At 48.2% G+C, this 24,186-nt stretch overlaps 1 protein-coding gene across 3 annotated transcripts in view; it reads right to left on the reverse strand.

Moving 5' to 3' along the window:
• Window positions 1–19,129, reverse strand: part of ARFIP2 (ARF interacting protein 2) — a 65,347-nt gene extending 46,218 nt beyond the window's left edge. For all 3 annotated transcript variants that reach the window (XM_075261147.1, XM_075261146.1, XM_075261145.1), the window contains exons 1-2: window positions 18,734–19,129; window positions 2,738–2,843 (exon numbers count right to left, since the gene is read on the reverse strand). In XM_075261147.1, coding sequence (XP_075117248.1) covers window positions 2,738–2,836 — 99 coding nt within the window. In that variant the 5' untranslated portion in view covers window positions 2,837–2,843; window positions 18,734–19,129. The remainder of the gene's footprint in view (window positions 1–2,737; window positions 2,844–18,733) is intronic.
• Window positions 19,130–24,186: the final 5,057 nt, after the last annotated feature.

The following is a 24,186-nucleotide window of genomic DNA, read 5'->3' on the forward strand; positions in this document are numbered from 1 at the left end:
AGGACTAGAGATTAGGTCATGTATGGAGAGGACAGGTTGTGGGGATTACATGTGAGGAGAGGACAGGAGATTAGTTGATGTATGTAGAGGACAGGTTGTGGAGATTACATGTGAGGAGAGGACAGGAGATTAGGACATGTATGGAGAGGACAGGTTGGGGAGATTACATGTGAGGAGGTATCAGGAGATTAGGTCATGTATGGAGAGGACAGGTTGTGGGGATTACATGTGAGGAGAGGACAGGAGATTAGGTCATGTATGGAGAGGACAGGTTGTGGAGATTACATGTGAGGAGAGGACAGGAGATTAGTTGATGTATGTAGAGGACAGGTTGTGGGGATTACATGTGAGGAGAGGACAGGAGATTAGGACATGTATGGAGAGGATAGGTTGTGGAGATTACATGTGAGGAGAGGACAGGAGATTAGGACATGTATGGAGAGGATAGGTTGTGGAGATTACATGTGAGGAGAGGACAGGAGATTAGGACATGTATGGAGAGGACAGGTTGGGGAGATTACATGTGAGGAGGTATCAGGAGATTAGGTCATGTATGGAGAGGACAGGTTGGGGAGATTACATGTGAGGAGAGGACAGGAGATTAGGACATGTATGGAGAGGATAGGTTGTGGAGATTACATGTGAGGAGAGGACAGGAGATTAGGACATGTATGGAGAGGATAGGTTGTGGAGATTACATGTGAGGAGAGGACAGGAGATTAGGACATGTATGGAGAGGATAGGTTGTGGAGATTACATGTGAGGAGAGGACAGGAGATTAGGTCATGTATGGAGAGGACAGGTTGTGGAGATTACATGTGAGGAGGTATCAGGAGATTAGGTCATGTATGGAGAGGACAGGTTGTGGAGATTACATGTGAGGGGTATCAGGAGATTAGGACATGTATGGAGAGGAGAGTTTGTGGAGATTACATGTGAGGGGGTATCAGGAGATTAGGTCATGTATGGAGAGGACAGGTTGTGGAGATTACATGTGAGGAGAGGACAGGAGATTAGGACATGTATGGAGAGGACAGGTTGGGGAGATTACATGTGAGGAGAGGACTGGAGATTAGGTCATGTATGGAGCGGACAGGTTGTGGGGATTACATGTGAGGAGAGGACTGGAGATTAGGTCTTGTATGGAGAGGACAGGTTGTGGGGATTACATGTGAGGAGAGGACTGGAGATTAGGTCATGTATGGAGAGGACAGGTTGTGGGGATTACATGTGAGGAGAGGACTGGAGATTAGGTCATGTATGGAGAGGACAGGTTGTGGGGATTACATGTGAGGAGAGGACAGGAGATTAGGACATGTATGGAGAGGACAGGTTGGGGAGATTACATGTGAGGAGGTATCAGGAGATTAGGTCATGTATGGAGAGGACAGGTTGTGGGGATTACATGTGAGGAGAGGACTGGAGATTAGGTCATGTATGGAGAGGACAGGTTGTGGGGATTACATGTGAGGAGAGGACAGGAGATTAGTTGATGTATGTAGAGGACAGGTTGTGGAGATTACATGTGAGGAGAGGACAGGAGATTAGGACATGTATGGAGAGGATAGGTTGTGGAGATTACATGTGAGGAGAGGACAGGAGATTAGGACATGTATGGAGAGGACAGGTTGGGGAGATTACATGTGAGGAGGTATCAGGAGATTAGGTCATGTATGGAGAGGACAGGTTGGGGAGATTACATGTGAGGAGAGGACAGGAGATTAGTTGATGTATGTAGAGGACAGGTTGTGGGGATTACATGTGAGGAGAGGACAGGAGATTAGGACATGTATGGAGAGGATAGGTTGTGGAGATTACATGTGAGGAGAGGACAGGAGATTAGGACATGTATGGAGAGGATAGGTTGTGGAGATTACATGTGAGGAGAGGACAGGAGATTAGGTCATGTATGGAGAGGATAGGCTGGGGAGATTACATGTGAGGAGGTATCAGGAGATTAGGTCATGTATGGAGAGGACAGGTTGTGGAGATTACATGTGAGGAGAGGACAGGAGATTAGGTCATGTATGGAGAGGATAGGTTGGGGAGATTACATGTGAGGAGAGGACAGGAGATTAGGTCATGTATGGAGAGGACAGGTTGTGGGGATTACATGTGAGGGGATATCAGGAGATTAGGACATGTATAGAAAGGATAGGTTGTGGGGATTACATGTGAGGAGAGGACAGGAGATTAGGTCATGTATGGAAAGGACAGGTTGTGGAGATTACATGTGAGGAGAGGACAGGAGATTAGGTCATGTATGGAGAGGACAGGTTGTGGAGATTACATGTGAGGAGAGGACAGGAGATTAGGTCATGTATGGAGAGGACAGGTTGTGGAGATTACATGTGAGGAGAGGACAGGAGATTAGGTCATGTATGGAGAGGACAGGTTGTGGAGATTACATGTGAGGAGAGGACAGGAGATTAGGTCATGTATGGAGAGGACAGGTTGTGGAGATTACATGTCAGGAGAGGACAGGAGATTAGGTCATGTATGGAGAGGACAGTTTGGAATTTTCAGAACACGGTAGTCACCGTCCAGACGTTTATAGTCTATATTGGTCTGGAAGTGGTTAGACTTGTCATTGAGAAGCTTTATGTGCACATGGACAGAACACGTTACGTCATCCTATACACAGATCCTACAGCACCAGATATCCTAGCAGGGACCATTACACATTGGGAGGAGAGCTGATACTCAGGAAAGGGACACAATCCAGAATCGCCATCACCTGCTCCAGACTCTCGTCTTCATTGATTGTCCCGGACACCCCATTGCTGCTGATGGGAATCTCCATGGTGGCCGCTTTGCTCATTATTCCATCAGACATCTTGACCCTGCAATAAAGGAGGAATGATAAGAGGAGAGACCGGTCCTAGGACCCCGATACAGGAGCGCGAGGGCTCCATCAGCTGCCCAGACCAAACCACTCATAGCCAACACCCACTGAGACCACTCATGTACATTCTCAGCATGACCAGTAAGTCTGCCAACATCTGCTCTGATGCTGCCGATAAGTGAGGAGAAGACAGGAGACCACTGAAAACTGCACTGCCCCCTACAGGTCTACTGCTGAGCTACTCAATGTGGTCTGAGGGTGAAGGAAAACATCAAAAATCTGTATCTGAAAACCTGTAAGGTCAGTCACCAGCACAACACGACACCGCAGAATCTGCAAAGACACGGGAAGAAGGTCACACAGTAAAGAGAAGACAGGACAGACATGGAGGAGATGACCATACAGGAGGTCAGTGATGAGAGGACAGGACATGGACATGGAGGAGATGGTCATACAGGAGGTCAGCGATGAGAGGACAGGACATGGAGGAGATGATCATACAGGAGGTCAGCGATGAGAGGACAGGACATGGAGGAGATGGTCATACAGGAGGTCAGTGATGAGAGGACAGGACATGGACATGGAGGAGATGGTCATACAGGAGGTCAGCGATGAGAGGACAGGACATGGAGGAGATGATCATACAGGAGGTCAGCGATGAGAGGACAGGACATGGACATGGAGGAGATGATCATACAGGAGGTCAGTGATGAGAGGACAGGACATGGAGGAGATGGTCATACAGGAGGTCAGTGATGAGAGGACAGGACATGGAGGAGATGATCATACAGGAGGTCAGTGATGAGAGGACAGGACATGGACATGGAGGAGATGATCATACAGGAGGTCAGTGATGAGAGGACAGGACATGGACATGGAGGAGATGACCATACAGGAGGTCAGTGATGAGAGGACAGGACATGGACATGGAGGAGATGATCATACAGGAGGTCAGTGATGAGAGGACAGGACATGGAGGAGATGATCATACAGGAGGTCAGTGATGAGAGGACATGGACATGGAGGAGATGACCATACAGGAGGTCAGTGATGAGAGGACAGGACATGGAGGAGATGATCATACAGGAGGTCAGTGATGAGAGGACAGGACATGGAGGAGATGATCATACAGGAGGTCAGTGATGAGAGGACAGGACATGGAGGAGATGATCATACAGGAGGTCAGTGATGAGAGGACAGGACATGGAGGAGATGATCATACAGGAGGTCAGTGATGAGAGGACATGGACATGGAGGAGATGATCATACAGGAGGTCAGTGATGAGAGGACAGGACATGGACATGGAGGAGATGATCATACAGGAGGTCAGTGATGAGAGGACAGGACATGGAGGAGATGATCATACAGGAGGTCAGTGATGAGAGGACAGGACATGGACATGGAGGAGATGGTCATACAGGAGGTCAGTGATGAGAGGACAGGACATGGAGGAGATGATCATACAGGAGGTCAGTGATGAGAGGACAGGACATGGAGGAGATGATCATACAGGAGGTCAGCGATGAGAGGACATGGAGGAGATGATCATACAGGAGGTCAGTGATGAGAGGACAGGACATGGAGGAGATGATCATACAGGAGGTCAGTGATGAGAGGAAGGGACATGGAGGAGATGGTCATACAGGAGGTCAGTGATGAGAGGACAGGACATGGACATGGAGGAGATGATCATACAGGAGGTCAGTGATGAGAGGACAGGACATGGAGGAGATGATCATACAGGAGGTCAGTGATGAGAGGACAGGACATGGAGGAGATGACCATACAGGAGGTCAGTGATGAGAGGACAGGACATGGAGGAGATGATCATACAGGAGGTCAGTGATGAGAGGACAGGACATGGAGGAGATGATCATACAGGAGGTCAGCGATGAGAGGACAGGACATGGAGGAGATGATCATACAGGAGGTCAGTGATGAGAGGACAGGACATGGAGGAGATGATCATACAGGAGGTCAGTGATGAGAGGACAGGACATGGAGGAGATGATCATACAGGAGGTCAGTGATGAGAGGACAGGACATGGAGGAGATGATCATACAGGAGGTCAGTGATGAGAGGACAGGACATGGAGGAGATGATCATACAGGAGGTCAGCGATGAGAGGACAGGACATGGAGGAGATGATCATACAGGAGGTCAGTGATGAGAGGACAGGACATGGAGGAGATGATCATACAGGAGGTCAGTGATGAGAGGACAGGACATGGAGGAGATGATCATACAGGAGGTCAGTGATGAGAGGACAGGACATGGAGGAGATGATCATACAGGAGGTCAGTGATGAGAGGACAGGACATGGAGGAGATGATCATACAGGAGGTCAGTGATGAGAGGACAGGACATGGACATGGAGGAGATGGTCATACAGGAGGTCAGTGATGAGAGGACAGGACATGGAGGAGATGATCATACAGGAGGTCAGTGATGAGAGGACAGGACATGGAGGAGATGATCATACAGGAGGTCAGCGATGAGAGGACAGGACATGGAGGAGATGGTCATACAGGAGGTCAGTGATGAGAGGACAGGACATGGAGGAGATGATCATACAGGAGGTCAGTGATGAGAGGACATGGAGGAGATGGTCATACAGGAGGTCAGTGATGAGAGGACAGGACATGGAGGAGATGATCATACAGGAGGTCAGTGATGAGAGGACATGGAGGAGATGATCATACAGGAGGTCAGTGATGAGAGGACAGGACATGGACATGGAGGAGATGATCATACAGGAGGTCAGTGATGAGAGGACAGGACATGGAGGAGATGATCATACAGGAGGTCAGTGATGAGAGGACATGGACATGGACATGGAGGAGATGATCATACAGGAGGTCAGTGATGAGAGGACATGGACATGGACATGGAGGAGATGATCATACAGGAGGTCAGTGATGAGAGGACAGGACATGGAGGAGATGATCATACAGGAGGTCAGTGATGAGAGGACAGGACATGGAGGAGATGATCATACAGGAGGTCAGTGATGAGAGGACATGGACATGGAGGAGATGACCATACAGGAGGTCAGTGATGAGAGGACAGGACATGGAGGAGATGATCATACAGGAGGTCAGTGATGAGAGGACAGGACATGGAGGAGATGATCATACAGGAGGTCAGTGATGAGAGGACAGGACATGGAGGAGATGATCATACAGGAGGTCAGTGATGAGAGGACAGGACATGGAGGAGATGATCATACAGGAGGTCAGTGATGAGAGGACATGGACATGGAGGAGATGATCATACAGGAGGTCAGTGATGAGAGGACATGGACATGGAGGAGATGATCATACAGGAGGTCAGTGATGAGAGGACAGGACATGGACATGGAGGAGATGATCATACAGGAGGTCAGTGATGAGAGGACAGGACATGGAGGAGATGATCATACAGGAGGTCAGTGATGAGAGGACAGGACATGGACATGGAGGAGATGGTCATACAGGAGGTCAGTGATGAGAGGACAGGACATGGAGGAGATGATCATACAGGAGGTCAGTGATGAGAGGACAGGACATGGAGGAGATGATCATACAGGAGGTCAGCGATGAGAGGACATGGAGGAGATGATCATACAGGAGGTCAGTGATGAGAGGACAGGACATGGAGGAGATGATCATACAGGAGGTCAGTGATGAGAGGAAGGGACATGGAGGAGATGGTCATACAGGAGGTCAGTGATGAGAGGACAGGACATGGACATGGAGGAGATGATCATACAGGAGGTCAGTAATGAGAGGACAGGACATGGAGGAGATGATCATACAGGAGGTCAGTGATGAGAGGACAGGACATGGAGGAGATGATCATACAGGAGGTCAGCGATGAGAGGACAGGACATGGAGGAGATGGTCATACAGGAGGTCAGTGATGAGAGGACATGGACATGGAGGAGATGGTCATACAGGAGGTCAGCGATGAGAGGACAGGACATGGACATGGAGGAGATGATCATACAGGAGGTCAGTGATGAGAGGACAGGACATGGAGGAGATGATCATACAGGAGGTCAGTGATGAGAGGAAGGGACATGGAGGAGATGATCATACAGGAGGTCAGTGATGAGAGGAAGGGACATGGAGGAGATGGTCATACAGGAGGTCAGCGATGAGAGGACAGGACATGGACATGGAGGAGATGATCATACAGGAGGTCAGCGATGAGAGGACAGGACATGGAGGAGATGGTCATACAGGAGGTCAGTGATGAGAGGACAGGACATGGAGGAGATGGTCATACAGGAGGTCAGTGATGAGAGGACAGGACATGGAGGAGATGATCATACAGGAGGTCAGTGATGAGAGGACAGGACATGGAGGAGATGATCATACAGGAGGTCAGTGATGAGAGGACAGGACATGGAGGAGATGATCATACAGGAGGTCAGCGATGAGAGGACAGGACATGGAGGAGATGGTCATACAGGAGGTCAGTGATGAGAGGACATGGACATGGAGGAGATGGTCATACAGGAGGTCAGCGATGAGAGGACAGGACATGGACATGGAGGAGATGATCATACAGGAGGTCAGTGATGAGAGGACAGGACATGGAGGAGATGATCATACAGGAGGTCAGTGATGAGAGGACAGGACATGGAGGAGATGGTCATACAGGAGGTCAGTGATGAGAGGACAGGACATGGAGGAGATGATCATACAGGAGGTCAGTGATGAGAGGAAGGGACATGGAGGAGATGGTCATACAGGAGGTCAGCGATGAGAGGACAGGACATGGACATGGAGGAGATGATCATACAGGAGGTCAGCGATGAGAGGACAGGACATGGAGGAGATGGTCATACAGGAGGTCAGTGATGAGAGGACAGGACATGGAGGAGATGGTCATACAGGAGGTCAGTGATGAGAGGACAGGACATGGAGGAGATGATCATACAGGAGGTCAGTGATGAGAGGACAGGACATGGAGGAGATGATCATACAGGAGGTCAGTGATGAGAGGACAGGACATGGAGGAGATGATCATACAGGAGGTCAGCGATGAGAGGACAGGACATGGAGGAGATGGTCATACAGGAGGTCAGTGATGAGAGGACATGGACATGGAGGAGATGGTCATACAGGAGGTCAGCGATGAGAGGACAGGACATGGACATGGAGGAGATGATCATACAGGAGGTCAGTGATGAGAGGACAGGACATGGAGGAGATGATCATACAGGAGGTCAGTGATGAGAGGACAGGACATGGAGGAGATGGTCATACAGGAGGTCAGTGATGAGAGGACAGGACATGGAGGAGATGATCATACAGGAGGTCAGTGATGAGAGGACAGGACATGGAGGAGATGATCATACAGGAGGTCAGTGATGAGAGGACAGGACATGGAGGAGATGATCATACAGGAGGTCAGCGATGAGAGGACAGGACATGGAGGAGATGGTCATACAGGAGGTCAGTGATGAGAGGACAGGACATGGAGGAGATGGTCATACAGGAGGTCAGTGATGAGAGGACAGGACATGGAGGAGATGGTCATACAGGAGGTCAGTGATGAGAGGACAGGACATGGAGGAGATGATCATACAGGAGGTCAGTGATGAGAGGACAGGACATGGAGGAGATGATCATACAGGAGGTCAGCGATGAGAGGACAGGACATGGAGGAGATGGTCATACAGGAGGTCAGTGATGAGAGGACAGGACATGGAGGAGATGATCATACAGGAGGTCAGTGATGAGAGGACATGGACATGGAGGAGATGGTCATACAGGAGGTCAGTGATGAGAGGACAGGACATGGAGGAGATGGTCATACAGGAGGTCAGTGATGAGAGGACAGGACATGGAGGAGATGATCATACAGGAGGTCAGTGATGAGAGGACATGGACATGGAGGAGATGGTCATACAGGAGGTCAGCGATGAGAGGACAGGACATGGACATGGAGGAGATGATCATACAGGAGGTCATGGACATGAGCTGACACAAATATTAACTGTTGCGGCGCCAGGCGGAGGGCAGCTGAGGAACTTGCTGATAACTTTCCAGGATGCAGCGAGTGGCAGAACAGGTTTTACAGTAAACATGGGAGGAGGAGGCCGAGGATACAGGAGACTGCGCAGGAATGTCCCCATAACACAGACGTGATCATTAACCAGCGGGCACCGGACCCTCACCAGCCGGGGGCCTCACCGCGTGTCCTCCCATCTGCACCGTATACAGACAGAAATGTAGCACCAGTATATACAAGCAGGATAAATCCACAGATCTGACCAGCCATGGCCACTGAATACACACGTAACACGTATATACCACTATATACATGTATCACAGTCCAAGGCTCAGTGTATGCCTACATTATGGTACAGGCATGTATGTAATATAGCACAGACACAAACATAACAGGCGTGTAACACCGTATACACAGTAGTCCAGGGCTTGCTGCAGGTCTATATGATGATACGTGTGCATTAAATACAGACATACATATAACACACGTGTAGCACCGTATACACAGTAGTCCAGGGCTTGCTGCAGGTCTATATGATGATACGTGTGCATTAAATACAGACATACATATAACACACGTGTAGCACCGTATACACAGTAGTCCAGGGCTTGCTGCAGGTCTATATGATGATACGTGTGCATTAAATACAGACATACATATAACACGCGTGTAGCACCGTATACACAGTAGTCCAGGGCTTGCTGCAGGTCTATATGATGATACGTGTGCATTAAATATAGACATACATATAACACACGTGTAGCACCGTATACACAGTAGTCCAGGGCTTGCTGCAGGTCTATATGATGATACGTGTGCATTAAATACAGACATACATATAACACGCGTGTAGCACTGTATACACAGTAGTCCAGGGCTTGATGCAGGTCTATATGATGATACGTGTGCACTGAATACACATACATATAACACGCGTGTAACACCGTATACACAGTAGTCCAGGGCTTGCTGCAGGTCTATATGATGATACGTGTGCACTGAATACACACATACATATAACACACGTGTAGCACCGTATACACAGTAGTCCAGGGCTTGATGCAGGTCTATATGATGATACGTGTGCACTGAATACACATGTACACATAACACGCGTGTTACACACACACAGGCCTCACACACACACACACACACATCCTGTTACCTGCAGCGGAGTCATCACGTCACATTGTCACCTGCACTACCTGCACAGAGTCAGCACTCAGCAGACCCCGCCCACTATACCTGTTCACACCAAGCTCCGCCCACTGATTGTGCCTCACCTGTAGCTCAGCACATACAGGAGAGACGGGATCCCGGCCTGGAGGATCAGCAAGGACAGTCACTCCCATCCTCCCCCTCCGGGCCCCCAGGACACTATATACTCAGAGGGGAAACACATGACCTGTATCCCCCAGTGTTATATATATAGAGCTCTGTATACATGACATGACCTGTATCCCCCAGTGTTATATATATAGAGCTCTGTATACATCACATGACCTGTATCCCCCAGTGTTATATATATAGAGCTCTGTATACATGACATGACCTGTATCCCCCAGTGTTATATATATAGAGCTCTGTATACATCACATGACCTGTATCCCCCAGTGTTATATATATAGAGCTCTGTATACATCACATGACCTGTATCCCTCAGTGTTATATATATAGAGCTCTGTATACATCACATGACCTGTATCCCCAGTGTTATATATATATATAGAGCTCTGTATACATCACATGACCTGTATCCCTCAGTGTTATATATATATATAGAGCTCTGTATACATCACATGACCTGTATCCCCCAGTGTTATATATATATATAGAGCTCTGTATACATCACATGACCTGTATCCCCAGTGTTATATATATATATATATAGAGCTCTGTATACATCACATGTCCTGTATCCCTCAGTGTTATATATATAGAGCTCTGTATACATCACATGTCCTGTATCCCCAGTGTTATATATATATAGAGCTCTGTATACATCACATGACCTGTATCCCCCAGTGTTATATATATATATATAGAGCTCTGTATACATCACATGACCTGTATCCCCAGTGTTATATATATATATATAGAGCTCTGTATACATCACATGACCTGTATCCCCAGTGTTATATATATATATAGAGCTCTGTATACATCACATGACCTGTATCCCCAGTGTTATATATATATATATAGAGCTCTGTATACATCACATGACCTGTATCCCCCAGTGTTATATATATAGAGAGAGCTCTGTATCCATCACATGACCTGTATCCCCCAGTGTTATATATATATATAGAGAGCTCTGTATACATCACATGTCCTGTATCCCCAGTGTTATATATATAGAGAGAGCTCTGTATACATCACATGTCCTGTATCCCCAGTGTTATATATATAGAGAGAGCTCTGTATCCATCACATGACCTGTATCCCCCAGTGTTATATAAATATATATATATATATATATATATATATATATATATATAGAGCTCTGTATACATCACATGTCCTGTATCCCCCAGTGTTATATATATATATATATATATATATATATATATAGAGCTCTGTATACATCACATGTCCTGTATCCCCCAGTGTTATATATATATAGAGAGCTCTGTATACATCACATGTCCTGTATCCCCAGTGTTATATAGAGAGCTCTGTATCCATCACATGACCTGTATCCCCCAGTGTTATATATATATATATAGAGAGCTCTGTATACATCACATGACCTGTATCCCCAGTGTTATATATATAGAGAGCTCTGTATACATCACATGACCTGTATCCCCAGTGTTATATATAGAGCTCTGTATACATCACATGTCCTGTATCCCCAGTGTTATATATAGAGCTCTGTATACATCACATGTCCTGTATCCCCAGTGTTATATATAGAGCTCTGTATACATCACATGTCCTGTATCCCCCAGTGTTATATATATATATATATATAGAGCTCTGTATACATCACATGACCTGTATCCCCAGTGTTATATATATATATAGAGCTCTGTATACATCACATGACCTGTATCCCCAGTGTTATATATATATATAGAGCTCTGTATACATCACATGACCTGTATCCCCAGTGTTATATATATATATATATATATATATATATATAGAGCTCTGTATACATCACATGACCTGTATCCCCAGTGTTATATATATATATATATAGAGCTCTGTATACATCACATGACCTGTATCCCCAGTGTTATATATATATATATAGAGCTCTGTATACATCACATGACCTGTATCCCCAGTGTTATATATATAGAGAGAGCTCTGTATACATCACATGTCCTGTATCCCCAGTGTTATATATATAGAGAGAGCTCTGTATACATCACATGTCCTGTATCCCCAGTGTTATATATATAGAGAGAGCTCTGTATACATCACATGTCCTGTATCCCCAGTGTTATATATATAGAGAGAGCTCTGTATACATCACATGTCCTGTATCCCCAGTGTTATATATATAGAGAGAGCTCTGTATCCATCACATGACCTGTATCCTCAGTGTTATATATATAGAGAGAGCTCTGTATACATCACATGTCCTGTATCCCCAGTGTTATATATATAGAGAGAGCTCTGTATACATCACATGTCCTGTATCCCCAGTGTTATATATATAGAGAGAGCTCTGTATCCATCACATGACCTGTATCCCCCAGTGTTATATATATATATATATATATATAGAGCTCTGTATACATCACATGTCCTGTATCCCCCAGTGTTATATATATATATATATATATATATATATATATATATATATATATATATATATAGAGCTCTGTATACATCACATGTCCTGTATCCCCCAGTGTTATATATATATAGAGGGCTCTGTATACATCACATGTCCTGTATCCCCAGTGTTATATAGAGAGCTCTGTATCCATCACATGACCTGTATCCCCCAGTGTTATATATATATATATATAGAGAGAGCTCTGTATACATCACATGACCTGTATCCCCAGTGTTATATATATAGAGAGCTCTGTATACATCACATGACCTGTATCCCCAGTGTTATATATAGAGCTCTGTATACATCACATGACCTGTATCCCCAGTGTTATATATATATATATAGAGCTCTGTATACATCACATGTCCTGTATCCCCCAGTGTTATATATAGAGCTCTGTATACATCACATGACCTGTATCCCCAGTGTTATATATATATATAGAGAGCTCTGTATACATCACATGTCCTGTATCCCCAGTGTTATATATAGAGCTCTGTATACATCACATGACCTGTATCCCCCAGTGTTATATATACAGAGCTCTGTATACATCACATGACCTGTATCCCCAGTGTTATATATAGAGCTCTGTATCCATCACATGACCTGTATCCCCAGTGTTATATATATATAGAGAGCTCTGTATACATCACATGACCTGTATCCCCCAGTGTTATATATATATATATAGAGAGCTCTGTATACATCACATGTCCTGTATCCTCAGTGTTATATATATATATATAGAGCTCTGTATACATCACATGACCTGTATCCCCCAGTGTTATATATATATAGAGAGCTCTGTATACATCACATGTCCTGTATCCCCAGTGTTATATATATAGAGCTCTGTATCCATCACATGACCTGTATCTCCCAGTGTTATATACAGTCCTATGAAAAAGTTTGGGCACCCCTATTAATCATTTTTAGTTCTAAATATTTTGGTGTTTGCAGCAGCCATTTCAGTTTGATATATCTAATAACTGATGGACACAGTAATATTCCAGGATTGAAATGAGGTTTATTGTACTAACAGAAAATGTGCAATATGTATTAAACCAAAATTTGACCGGTGCAAAAGTATGGGCACCTCAACAGAAAAGTGACATTAATATTTAGTAGATCCTCCTTTTGCAAAGATAACAGCCTCTAGTCGCTTCCTGTAGCTTTTAATCAGTTCCTGGATCCTGGATGAAGGGATTTTGGACAAACAATTCAAGTTCAGTTAAGTTTGATGGTCGCCGAACATGGACAGCCCGCTCTCAAATGATCTGAAAACAAAGATTGTTCAACATAGTTGTTCAGGGGAAGGATACAAAACGTTGTCTCAGAGATTTAACCTGTCAGTTTCCACTGTGAGGAACATAGTAAGGAAATGGAAGAGCACAGGGACAGTTCTTGTTAAGCCCAGAAGTGGCAGGCCAAGAAAAATATCAGAAAGGCAGAGAAGAAGAATGGTGAGAAGAGTCAAGGACAATCCACAGACACCTCCAAAGAGCTGCAGCATCATCTTGCTGCAGATGGTGTCACTGTGCATCGGTCAACTATACAGCGCACTTTGCACAAATAGAAGCTGTATGGGAGAGTGATGAGAAAGAAGCCGTTTCTGCACGTACGCCACAAATAGAGTCACTGCCTGAGGTATGAAAAAGCACATTTGGACAAGGCAGCTTCATTTTGGAAACAAAAATTGAGTTGTTTGGTTATAAAAAAAGGCGTTATGCATGGTGTCCAAAAAGAAACAGCATTCCAAGAAAAACACATGCTACCCACTGTAAGATTTGGTGGAGGTTCCATCATGCTTTGGGGCTGTGTGGCCAATGCCGGCATCGGGAATCTTGGTAAAGTTGAGAGTCGCATGGATTCCACTCAGTATCAGCAGATTCTTGAGAATAATGTTCAAGAATCAGTGACGAAGTTGAAGTTACGCCGGGGATGGATATTTCAGCAAGACAATGATCCAAAACACCAAAGCTCCAAATCCTCAGGCATTCATGCAGAGGAACAATTACAATGTTCTGGAATGGCCATCCCAGTCCCCAGACCTGAATATCATTGAACATCTGTGGGATGATTGGAAGCGGGCTGTCCATGCTCGGCGACCATCTAACTGAACTGAACTTGAATTGTTTGTCCAAAATACCTTCATCCAGGATCCAGGAACTGATTAACAGCTACAGGAAGCGACTAGAGGCTGTTATCTTTGCAAAAGGAGGATCTACTAAATATTAATGTCACTTTTCTGTTGAGGTGCCCATACTTTTGCACCGGTCAAATTTTGGTGTAATGCATATTGTGCATTTTCTGTTAGTACAATAAACCTCATTTCAATCCTGAAATATTACTGTGTCCATCAGTTATTAGATATATCAAACTGAAATGGCTGCTGCAAACACCAAAAGATTTAGAGCTAAAAATGATTAAGATTAATAGGGGTGCCCAAACTTTTTCATAGGACTGTATATATAGAGAGCTCTGTATACATCACATGTCCTGTATCCCCAGTGTTATATATAGAGCTCTGTATACATCACATGACCTGTATCCCTCAGTGTTATATATATAGAGAGCTCTGTATACATCACATGACCTGTATCCCCAGTGTTATATATATAGAGCTCTGTATACATCACATGTCCTGTATCCCCAGTGTTATATATAGAGCTCTGTATACATCACATGTCCTGTATCCCCAGTGTTATATATAGAGCTCTGTATACATCACATGTCCTGTATCCCCCAGTGTTATATATATATATAGAGCTCTGTATACATCACATGACCTGTATCCCCAGTGTTATATATATATATAGAGCTCTGTATACATCACATGACCTGTATCCCCAGTGTTATATATATATATATAGAGCTCTGTATACATCACATGACCTGTATCCTCAGTGTTATATATATATATAGAGCTCTGTATACATCACATGTCCTGTATCCCCAGTGTTATATATATATAGAGCTCTGTATACATCACATGACCTGTATCCTCAGTGTTATATATATATATAGAGCTCTGTATACATCACATGACCTGTATCCTCAGTGTTATATATATATAGAGCTCTGTATACATCACATGTCCTGTATCCCCAGTGTTATATATATATATATATATATATATATATAAGAGCTCTGTATACATCACATGACCTGTATCCCCAGTGTTATATATATATATATATATATATAGAGAGAGAGAGAGAGCTCTGTATACATCACATGACCTGTATCCCCAGTGTTATATATATATATATATAGAGAGAGAGGAGAGAGAGCTCTGTATACATCACATGACCTGTATCCCCAGTGTTATATATATATATATATAGAGCTCTGTATACATCACATGACCTGTATCCCCAGTGTTATATATATATATAGAGAGAGCTCTGTATACATCACATGACCTGTATCCCCCAGTGTTATATAGAGAGCTCTGTATACATCACATGACCTGTATCCCCCAGTGTTATATATAGAGCTCTGTATACATCACATGACCTGTATCCTCAGTGTTATATATATATAGAGCTCTGTATACATCACATGACCTGTATCCCCAGTGTTATATATATATATAGAGCTCTGTATACATCACATGACCTGTATCCCCAGTGTTATATATATATATAGAGCTCTGTATACATCACATGACCTGTATCCCCAGTGTTATATATATATATAGAGCTCTGTATACATCACATGACCTGTATCCTCAGTGTTATATATATATAGAGCTCTGTATACATCACATGTCCTGTATCCCCAGTGTTATATATATATATATATATATATAGAGCTCTGTATACATCACATGACCTGTATCCCCAGTGTTATATATATATATAGAGCTCTGTATACATCACATGACCTGTATCCCCCAGTGTTATATATATATAGAGCTCTGTATACATCACATGTCCTGTATCCCCAGTGTTATATATATATATATATATATATATATATATATATATATATATATAGAGCTCTGTATACATCACATGACCTGTATCCTCAGTGTTATATATATATATATATATATATATATAGAGCTCTGTATACATCACATGACCTGTATCCCCAGTGTTATATATATATATATATATATATATATATAGAGCTCTGTATACATCACATGACCTGTATCCCCAGTGTTATATATATATATATATATATATATATATATATATAGAGCTCTGTATACATCACATGTCCTGTATCCTCAGTGTTATATATATATATAGAGCTCTGTATACATCACATGTCCTGTATCCTCAGTGTTATATATATATATATATATAGAGCTCTGTATACATCACATGACCTGTATCCCCAGTGTTATATATATATAGAGCTCTGTATACATCACATGACCTGTATCCCCAGTGTTATATATATAGAGCTCTGTATACATCACATGACCTGTATCCCCAGTGTTATATATATAGAGCTCTGTATACATCACATGACCTGTATCCTCAGTGTTATATATATATATAGAGCTCTGTATCCATCACATGACCTGTATCCTCAGTGTTATATATATATATAGAGCTCTGTATACATCACATGACCTGTATCCCCAGTGTTATATATATATATATATATATATATAGAGCTCTGTATACATCACATGACCTGTATCCCCCAGTGTTATATATATAGAGCTCTGTATACATCACATGACCTGTATCCCCAGTGTTATATATATATATAGAGCTCTGTATACATCACATGTCCTGTATCCTCAGTGTTATATATATATATAGAGCTCTGTATACATCACATGACCTGTATCCCCAGTGTTATATATATATAGAGCTCTGTATACATCACATGACCTGTATCCCCAGTGTTATATATATATAGAGCTCTGTATACATCACATGTCCTGTATCCCCCAGTGTTATATATAGAGAGCTCTGTATACATCACATGACCTGTATCCCCAGTGTTATATATATATATATATATATATAGAGCTCTGTATACATCACATGACCTGTATCCCCAGTGTTATATATATATATATATAGAGCTCTGTATACATCACATGACCTGTATCCCCAGTGTTATATATATAGAGCTCTGTATACATCACATGTCCTGTATCCCCAGTGTTATATATATATATAGAGCTCTGTATACATCACATGACCTGTATCCCCAGTGTTATATATATATAGAGCTCTGTATACATCACATGTCCTGTATCCCCAGTGTTATATATATATATATAGAGCTCTGTATACATCACATGTCCTGTATCCCCAGTGTTATATATATATATAGAGCTCTGTATACATCACATGACCTGTATCCCCAGTGTTATATATATATAGAGCTCTGTATACATCACATGTCCTGTATCCCCAGTGTTATATATATATAGAGCTCTGTATACATCACATGACCTGTATCCTCAGTGTTATATATATATAGAGCTCTGTATACATCACATGACCTGTATCCCCCAGTGTTATATATATAGAGCTCTGTATACATCACATGACCTGTATCCCCAGTGTTATATATATATATATATATATAGAGCTCTGTATGCATCACATGACCTGTATCCCCAGTGTTATATATATAGAGCTCTGTATACATCACATGACCTGTATCCCCAGTGTTATATATATATATAGAGCTCTGTATACATCACATGTCCTGTATCCCCAGTGTTATATATATATAGAGCTCTGTATACATCACATGACCTGTATCCCCAGTGTTATATATATAGAGCTCTGTATACATCACATGACCTGTATCCCCAGTGTTATATATATAGAGCTCTGTATACATCACATGACCTGTATCCCCAGTGTTATATATATAGAGCTCTGTATACATCACATGACCTGTATCCCCAGTGTTATATATATATATATATATATATATAGAGCTCTGTATACATCACATGTCCTGTATCCCCAGTGTTATATATATATAGAGCTCTGTATACATCACATGTCCTGTATCCCCAGTGTTATATATATATATATATATATATAGAGCTCTGTATACATCACATGACCCGGCCATGTGTCTTCTCACCTCACACCGCTGACTGTCTCATTAGATGGTCTCTTCTCATACAGAAAGCCTGTGAGGATTCAAGGATCTGGTTGTACTGGATGTCTCTCATGCAGACCGTCACAAATCTCCTGGTATGTCTCTATATGGAGCAGTCATCACAGGGCAGGCGGTCACACCTCAGGGCTCTGATCCCGCCGGCTGTCTCAGTCTCTATGATATTGGCTGTCTCCAGGCTCAGTCTCTATAATTCAGTCTGTCTCAGTCTCTATGATATTGGCTATGTCCCCTCTGTATGGTGCCGTCTCTCCTGTGCCTGTCAGTGACAGTCGCGGTCTCTCTCAGCTCCACCATCAGCCATAGGACGGTCTCTGTAATCGGCTGTCTCTGGTGGGCGGAGCCTCCCTGACAGCTGTCTAAGCCCGCCGGAAGTGGATAGTTAATCCGGAACCATCTTGTGGTTGGCGGATCAGCGGCCACGTCGGTTACTGCTATTGTCCTCCAGGCGCGAAGGATTCTGGGAGAGAGGTGACATCACAGGACTTGCTCCACCTACTGGAGAGTGCCCACGTGACCAGTTTGAAAGATGGCGGCGCCCTGAAGGGTCACATGAATGAGAGGAGTCCGGCTGTGTGCTGTGCAGTGACCCGGGAGACGCTGTAGAGAGGCTGCGGCTGGTGAGGTGACTGTGTATCGGTAACCAGAGGCCGAGAGTGTCCGGAGCGGCGGAGACTATGGAGGGAGAACAGCAGCAGCTACGTAATGTGAGGAGAGAAGCCCCAATGTCATGTGATAGACGGAGGCCAATCACATGGCAGCTAACCATGAAAAGAGCAGCATTGGGATTGGACTGGGCAAGGCCGGGATGTGACTGGGCGGGGCGGATGTGACTGGGGGGGGGTGGGCTTGGACAGCGGGGGCGGGATGTGACTGGGGGGGGGTGGGCTTGGACAGCGGGGACGGGATGTGACTGGGGGGGGGGTGGGCTTGGACAGCGGGGACGGGATGTGACTGGGGGGGGGGGTGGGCTTGGACAGCGGGGACGGGATGTGACTGGGGGGGGGGTGGGCTTGGACAGCGGGGGCGGGATGTGACTGGGGGGGGGCTTGGACAGCGGGGGCGGGATGTGACTGGGGGGGGGGCTTGGACAGCGGGGGCGGGATGTGACTGGGGGGGGGGCTTGGACAGCGGGGGCGGGATGTGACTGGGGGGGTGGGCTTGGACAGCGGGGGCGGGATGTGACTGGGAGCTTGGACAGCGGGGGCGGGATGTGACTGGGGGGGTGGGCTTGGACAGCGGGGGCGGGATGTGACTGGGGGGGTGGGCTTGGACAGCGGGGGCGGGATGTGACTGGGGGGGGTGGGCTTGGACAGCGGGGGCGGGATGTGACTGGGGGGGGGTGGGCTTGGACAGCGGGGGGCGGGATGTGACTGGGGGTGGGGGGGTGGGCTTGGACAGCGGGGGCGGGATGTGACTGGGGGGGTGGGCTTGGACAGCGGGGGCGGGATGTGACTGGGGGGGTGGGCTTGGACAGCGGGGGCGGGATGTGAATGGGGGGGTGGGCTTGGACAGCGGGGGCGGGATGTGAATGGGGGGGTGGGCTTGGACAGCGGGGGCGGGATGTGAATGGGGGGTGGGCTTGGACAGCGGGGGCGGGATGTGAATGGGGGGGTGGGCTTGGACAGCGGGGGGCGGGATGTGACTGGGGGGGTGGGCTTGGACAGCGGGGGCGGGATGTGACTGGGGGGGTGGGCTTGGACAGCGGGGGGCGGGATGTGACTGGGGGGGGTGGGCTTGGACAGCGGGGGCGGGATGTGACTGGGGGGGGCGGGCTTGGACAGCGGGGGGCGATGTGACTGGGCGGGGGCGGAATTGGACAGCGGGGGGCGGGATGTGACTGGGGGGGGTGGGCTTGGACAGCGGGGGCGGGATGTGACTGGGGGGGGTGGGCTTGGACAGCGGGGGCGGGATGTGACTGGGGGGGGTGGGCTTGGACAGCGGGGCGGGATGTGACTGGGGGGGGTGGGCTTGGACAGCGGGGGCGGGATGTGACTGGGGGGGGTGGGCTTGGACAGCGGGGGCGGGATGTGACTGGGGGGGTGGGCTTGGACAGCGGGGGCGGGGATGTGACTGGGGGGGTGGGCTTGGACAGCGGGGGCGGGATGTGACTGGGGGGGGTGGGCTTGGACAGCGGGGGCGGGATGTGACTGGGGGGGGGTGGGCTTGGACAGCGGGGGCGGGATGTGACTGGGGGGGGTGGGCTTGGACAGCGGGGGCGGGATGTGACTGGGGGGTGGGGGGTGGGCTTGGACAGCGGGGGCGGGATGTGACTGGGCAGGGGCGGAATTGGACAGCGTGAGCGGGATGTGACTGGGCAAGGGCGGGATTGGACAGCGTGAGCGGGATGTGACTGGGCAAGGGCGGGATTGGACAGCGTGAGCGGGATGTGACTGGGCGGGGGCAGGATTGGACAGCGTGGGCGGGATGTAGGGACAGGGCGGGATGTGGGGTATGGGATTGTATTGGACGGGATTGGACAGCGTGAGCGGGATGTGACTGGGCAAGGGCGGGATTGGACAGCGTGGGCGGGATGTGACTAGGTGGTGGGCGGGATTGGACAGCGTGTGCAGGATGTGGAGGAAGAGGCGGGGGCGAGATGTGGGGGAAGGGGCGGATGTGGAACAGGATTGTACTAGGCAGGGGCGGGATGTGGGGGGATGGGATTGGACTGGGTGGGGGTGGGTTTGGACAGCGTGAGCGGGATTTGGGGAACAGGATTGTGCTAGGCTGGATTTGGAAACAGGATTGTAGTAGGTGGGGGCAGAATGTGGCAACAGGATTGGACTGGGGTGGGATTGGACAGCATGGGCGGAATGTGGGGACGGGATGGGATTGGATAGCGTGGGCAAGTTGTGGGGACAGGATTGGACAGTGTGGGTGAAATGTGGGGGATGAGATTGAACTGCATAGGCGAAGGTAAGGATGGGGGCAGGATAGGATGGTGTGGGAGAGGGCAGAGACTCCGAGGGCTGGATGAGATTGGACGGTATGGATGGGATTACAATGTGGTGGGGGGCAGTGATGTTCGGGGCTCTGGTATTGAGGAGCGGGTGTGGTGGTGGGGGGCAGTGATGTTCGGGGCTCTGGTATTGAGGAGCGGGTGTGGTGGGGGGCAGTGATGTTCGGGGCTCTGGTATTGAGGAGCGGGTGTGGTGGGGGGCAGTGATGTTCGGGGCTCTGGTATTGAGGAGCGGGTGTGGTGGGGGGCAGTGATGTTCGGGGCTCTGGTACTGAGGAGCGGTGTGTGGGGGCAGTGATGTTCGGGGCTCTGGTACTGAGGAGCGGGTGTGGTGGGGCAGTGATGTTCGGGGCTCTGGTACTGAGGAGCGGGTGTGGTGTGGGGGGCAGTGATGTTCGGGGCTCTGGTACTGAGGAGCGGGTGTGGTGGGGGGCAGTGATGTTCGGGGCTCTGGTATTGAGAGCGGGGGTGTGGTGGGGGCAGTGATGTTCGGGGCTCTGGTATTGAGGAGCGGGTGTGGTGGGGGCAGTGATGTTCGGGGGTGTGGTGGGGGCAGTGATGTTCGGGGCTCTGGTATTGAGGAGCGGGGTGTGGTGGGGGCAGTGATGTTCGGGCTCTGGTATTGAGGAGCGGGTGTGGTGGGGGGCAGTGATGTTCGGGGCTCTGGTACTGAGGAGCGGGGTGTGGTGGGGGGCAGTGATGTTCGGGGCTCTGGTACTGAGGAGCGGGTGTGGTGGGGGGCAGTGATGTTCGGGGCTCTGGTACTGAGGAGCGGGGTGTGGTGGGGGGCAGTGATGTTCGGGCTCTGGTACTGAGGAGCGGGTGTGGTGGGGGGCAGTGATGTTCGGGCGGTGTGGTGGGGGGCAGTGATGTTCGGGGTGTGGTGGGGGGCAGTGATGTTCGGGGCTCTGGTACTGAGGAGCGGGTGTGGTGGGGGCAGTGATGTTCGGGGGTGTGGTGGGGGGGCAGTGATGTTCGGGGCTCTGGTATTGAGGAGCGGGTGTGGTGGGGGGCAGTGATGTTCGGGGCTCTGGTATTGAGGAGCGGGTGTGGTGGGGGCAGTGATGTTCGGGGCTCTGGTATTGAGGAGCGGGTGTGGTGGGGGGCAGTGATGTTCGGGAGGTGTGGTGGGGGCAGTGATGTTCGGGGCTCTGGTACTGAGGAGCGGGTGTGGTGGGGGGCAGTGATGTTCGGGCTTGGTGGCTGGTGTGGTGGGCAGTGAGTTCGGGCTGTACGGTCGGTGGTGGGCAGTGATGTTCGGGCTCTGTAGCTGGAGGTGCTGGTGGGGGGGCAGTGATGTTCGGGGCTCTGGTACTGAGGAGCAGGTGTGGTGGGGGCAGTGATGTTCGGGCGGTTGTGCGTGGGGGCAGTGATGTTCGGGGCTCTGGTATTGAGGAGCGGGTGTGGTGGGGGGCAGTGATGTTCGGGGCTCTGGTACTGAGGAGCGGGTGTGGTGGGGGGCAGTGATGTTCGGGGGTGTGGTGGGGGGCAGTGATGTTCGGGGCTCTGGTACTGAGGAGCGGGTGTGGTGGGGGGCAGTGATGTTCGGGCGGTGTGGTGGGGGCAGTGATGTTCGGGGCTCTGGTATTGAGGAGCAGGTGTGGTGGGGGCAGTGATGTTCGGGGGCTGTGGTGGGGGGCAGTGATGTTCGGGGCTCTGGTACTGAGGAGCGGGTGTGGTGGGGGGCAGTGATGTTCGGGGCTCTGGTACTGAGGAGCGGGTGTGGTGGGGGCAGTGATGTTCGGGGCTCTGGTACTGAGGAGCGGGTGTGGTGGGGGGCAGTGATGTTCGGGGCTCTGGTACTGAGGAGCAGGTGTGGTGGGGGCAGTGATGTTCGGGGGTGTGGTGGGGGCAGTGATGTTCGGGGCTCTGGTACGGAGGGAGCGGGATGTGGTGGGGGGGCAGTGATGTTCGGGGCTCTGGTACTGAGGAGCGGGTGTGGTGGGGGCAGTGATGTTCGGGGCTCTGGTACTGAGGAGCGGGTGTGGTGGGGGGCAGTGATGTTCGGGGCTCTGGTACTGAGGAGCGGGTGTGGTGGGGGCAGTGATGTTCGGGGCTCTGGTACTGAGGAGCGGGTGTGGTGGGGGGCAGTGATGTTCGGGGCTCTGGTATTGAGGAGCGGGTGTGGTGGGGGGCAGTGATGTTCGGGGCTCTGGTATTGAGGAGCGGGTGTGGTGGGGGGCAGTGATGTTCGGGGGTTGTGGTGGGGGGCAGTGATGTTCGGGGCTCTGGTATGAGGAGCGGGTGTGGTGGGGGGCAGTGATGTTCGGGGCTCTGGTATTGAGGAGCGGGTGTGGTGGGGGCAGTGATGTTCGGGGGTGTGGTGGGGGGCAGTGCTTGTTCGGGGCTCTGGTATTGAGGAGGGGTGTGGTGGGGGCAGTGATGTTCGGGGGCTCCTGGTATTGAGGAGCGGGTCGTGGTGGGGGCAGTGGTGTTCGGGGGTGTGGTGGGGGGA

The sequence above is a fragment of the Leptodactylus fuscus genome, assembly GCF_031893055.1.
Source record: "Leptodactylus fuscus isolate aLepFus1 chromosome 2 unlocalized genomic scaffold, aLepFus1.hap2 SUPER_2_unloc_1, whole genome shotgun sequence".
Classification (NCBI taxonomy): domain Eukaryota; kingdom Metazoa; phylum Chordata; class Amphibia; order Anura; family Leptodactylidae; genus Leptodactylus; species Leptodactylus fuscus.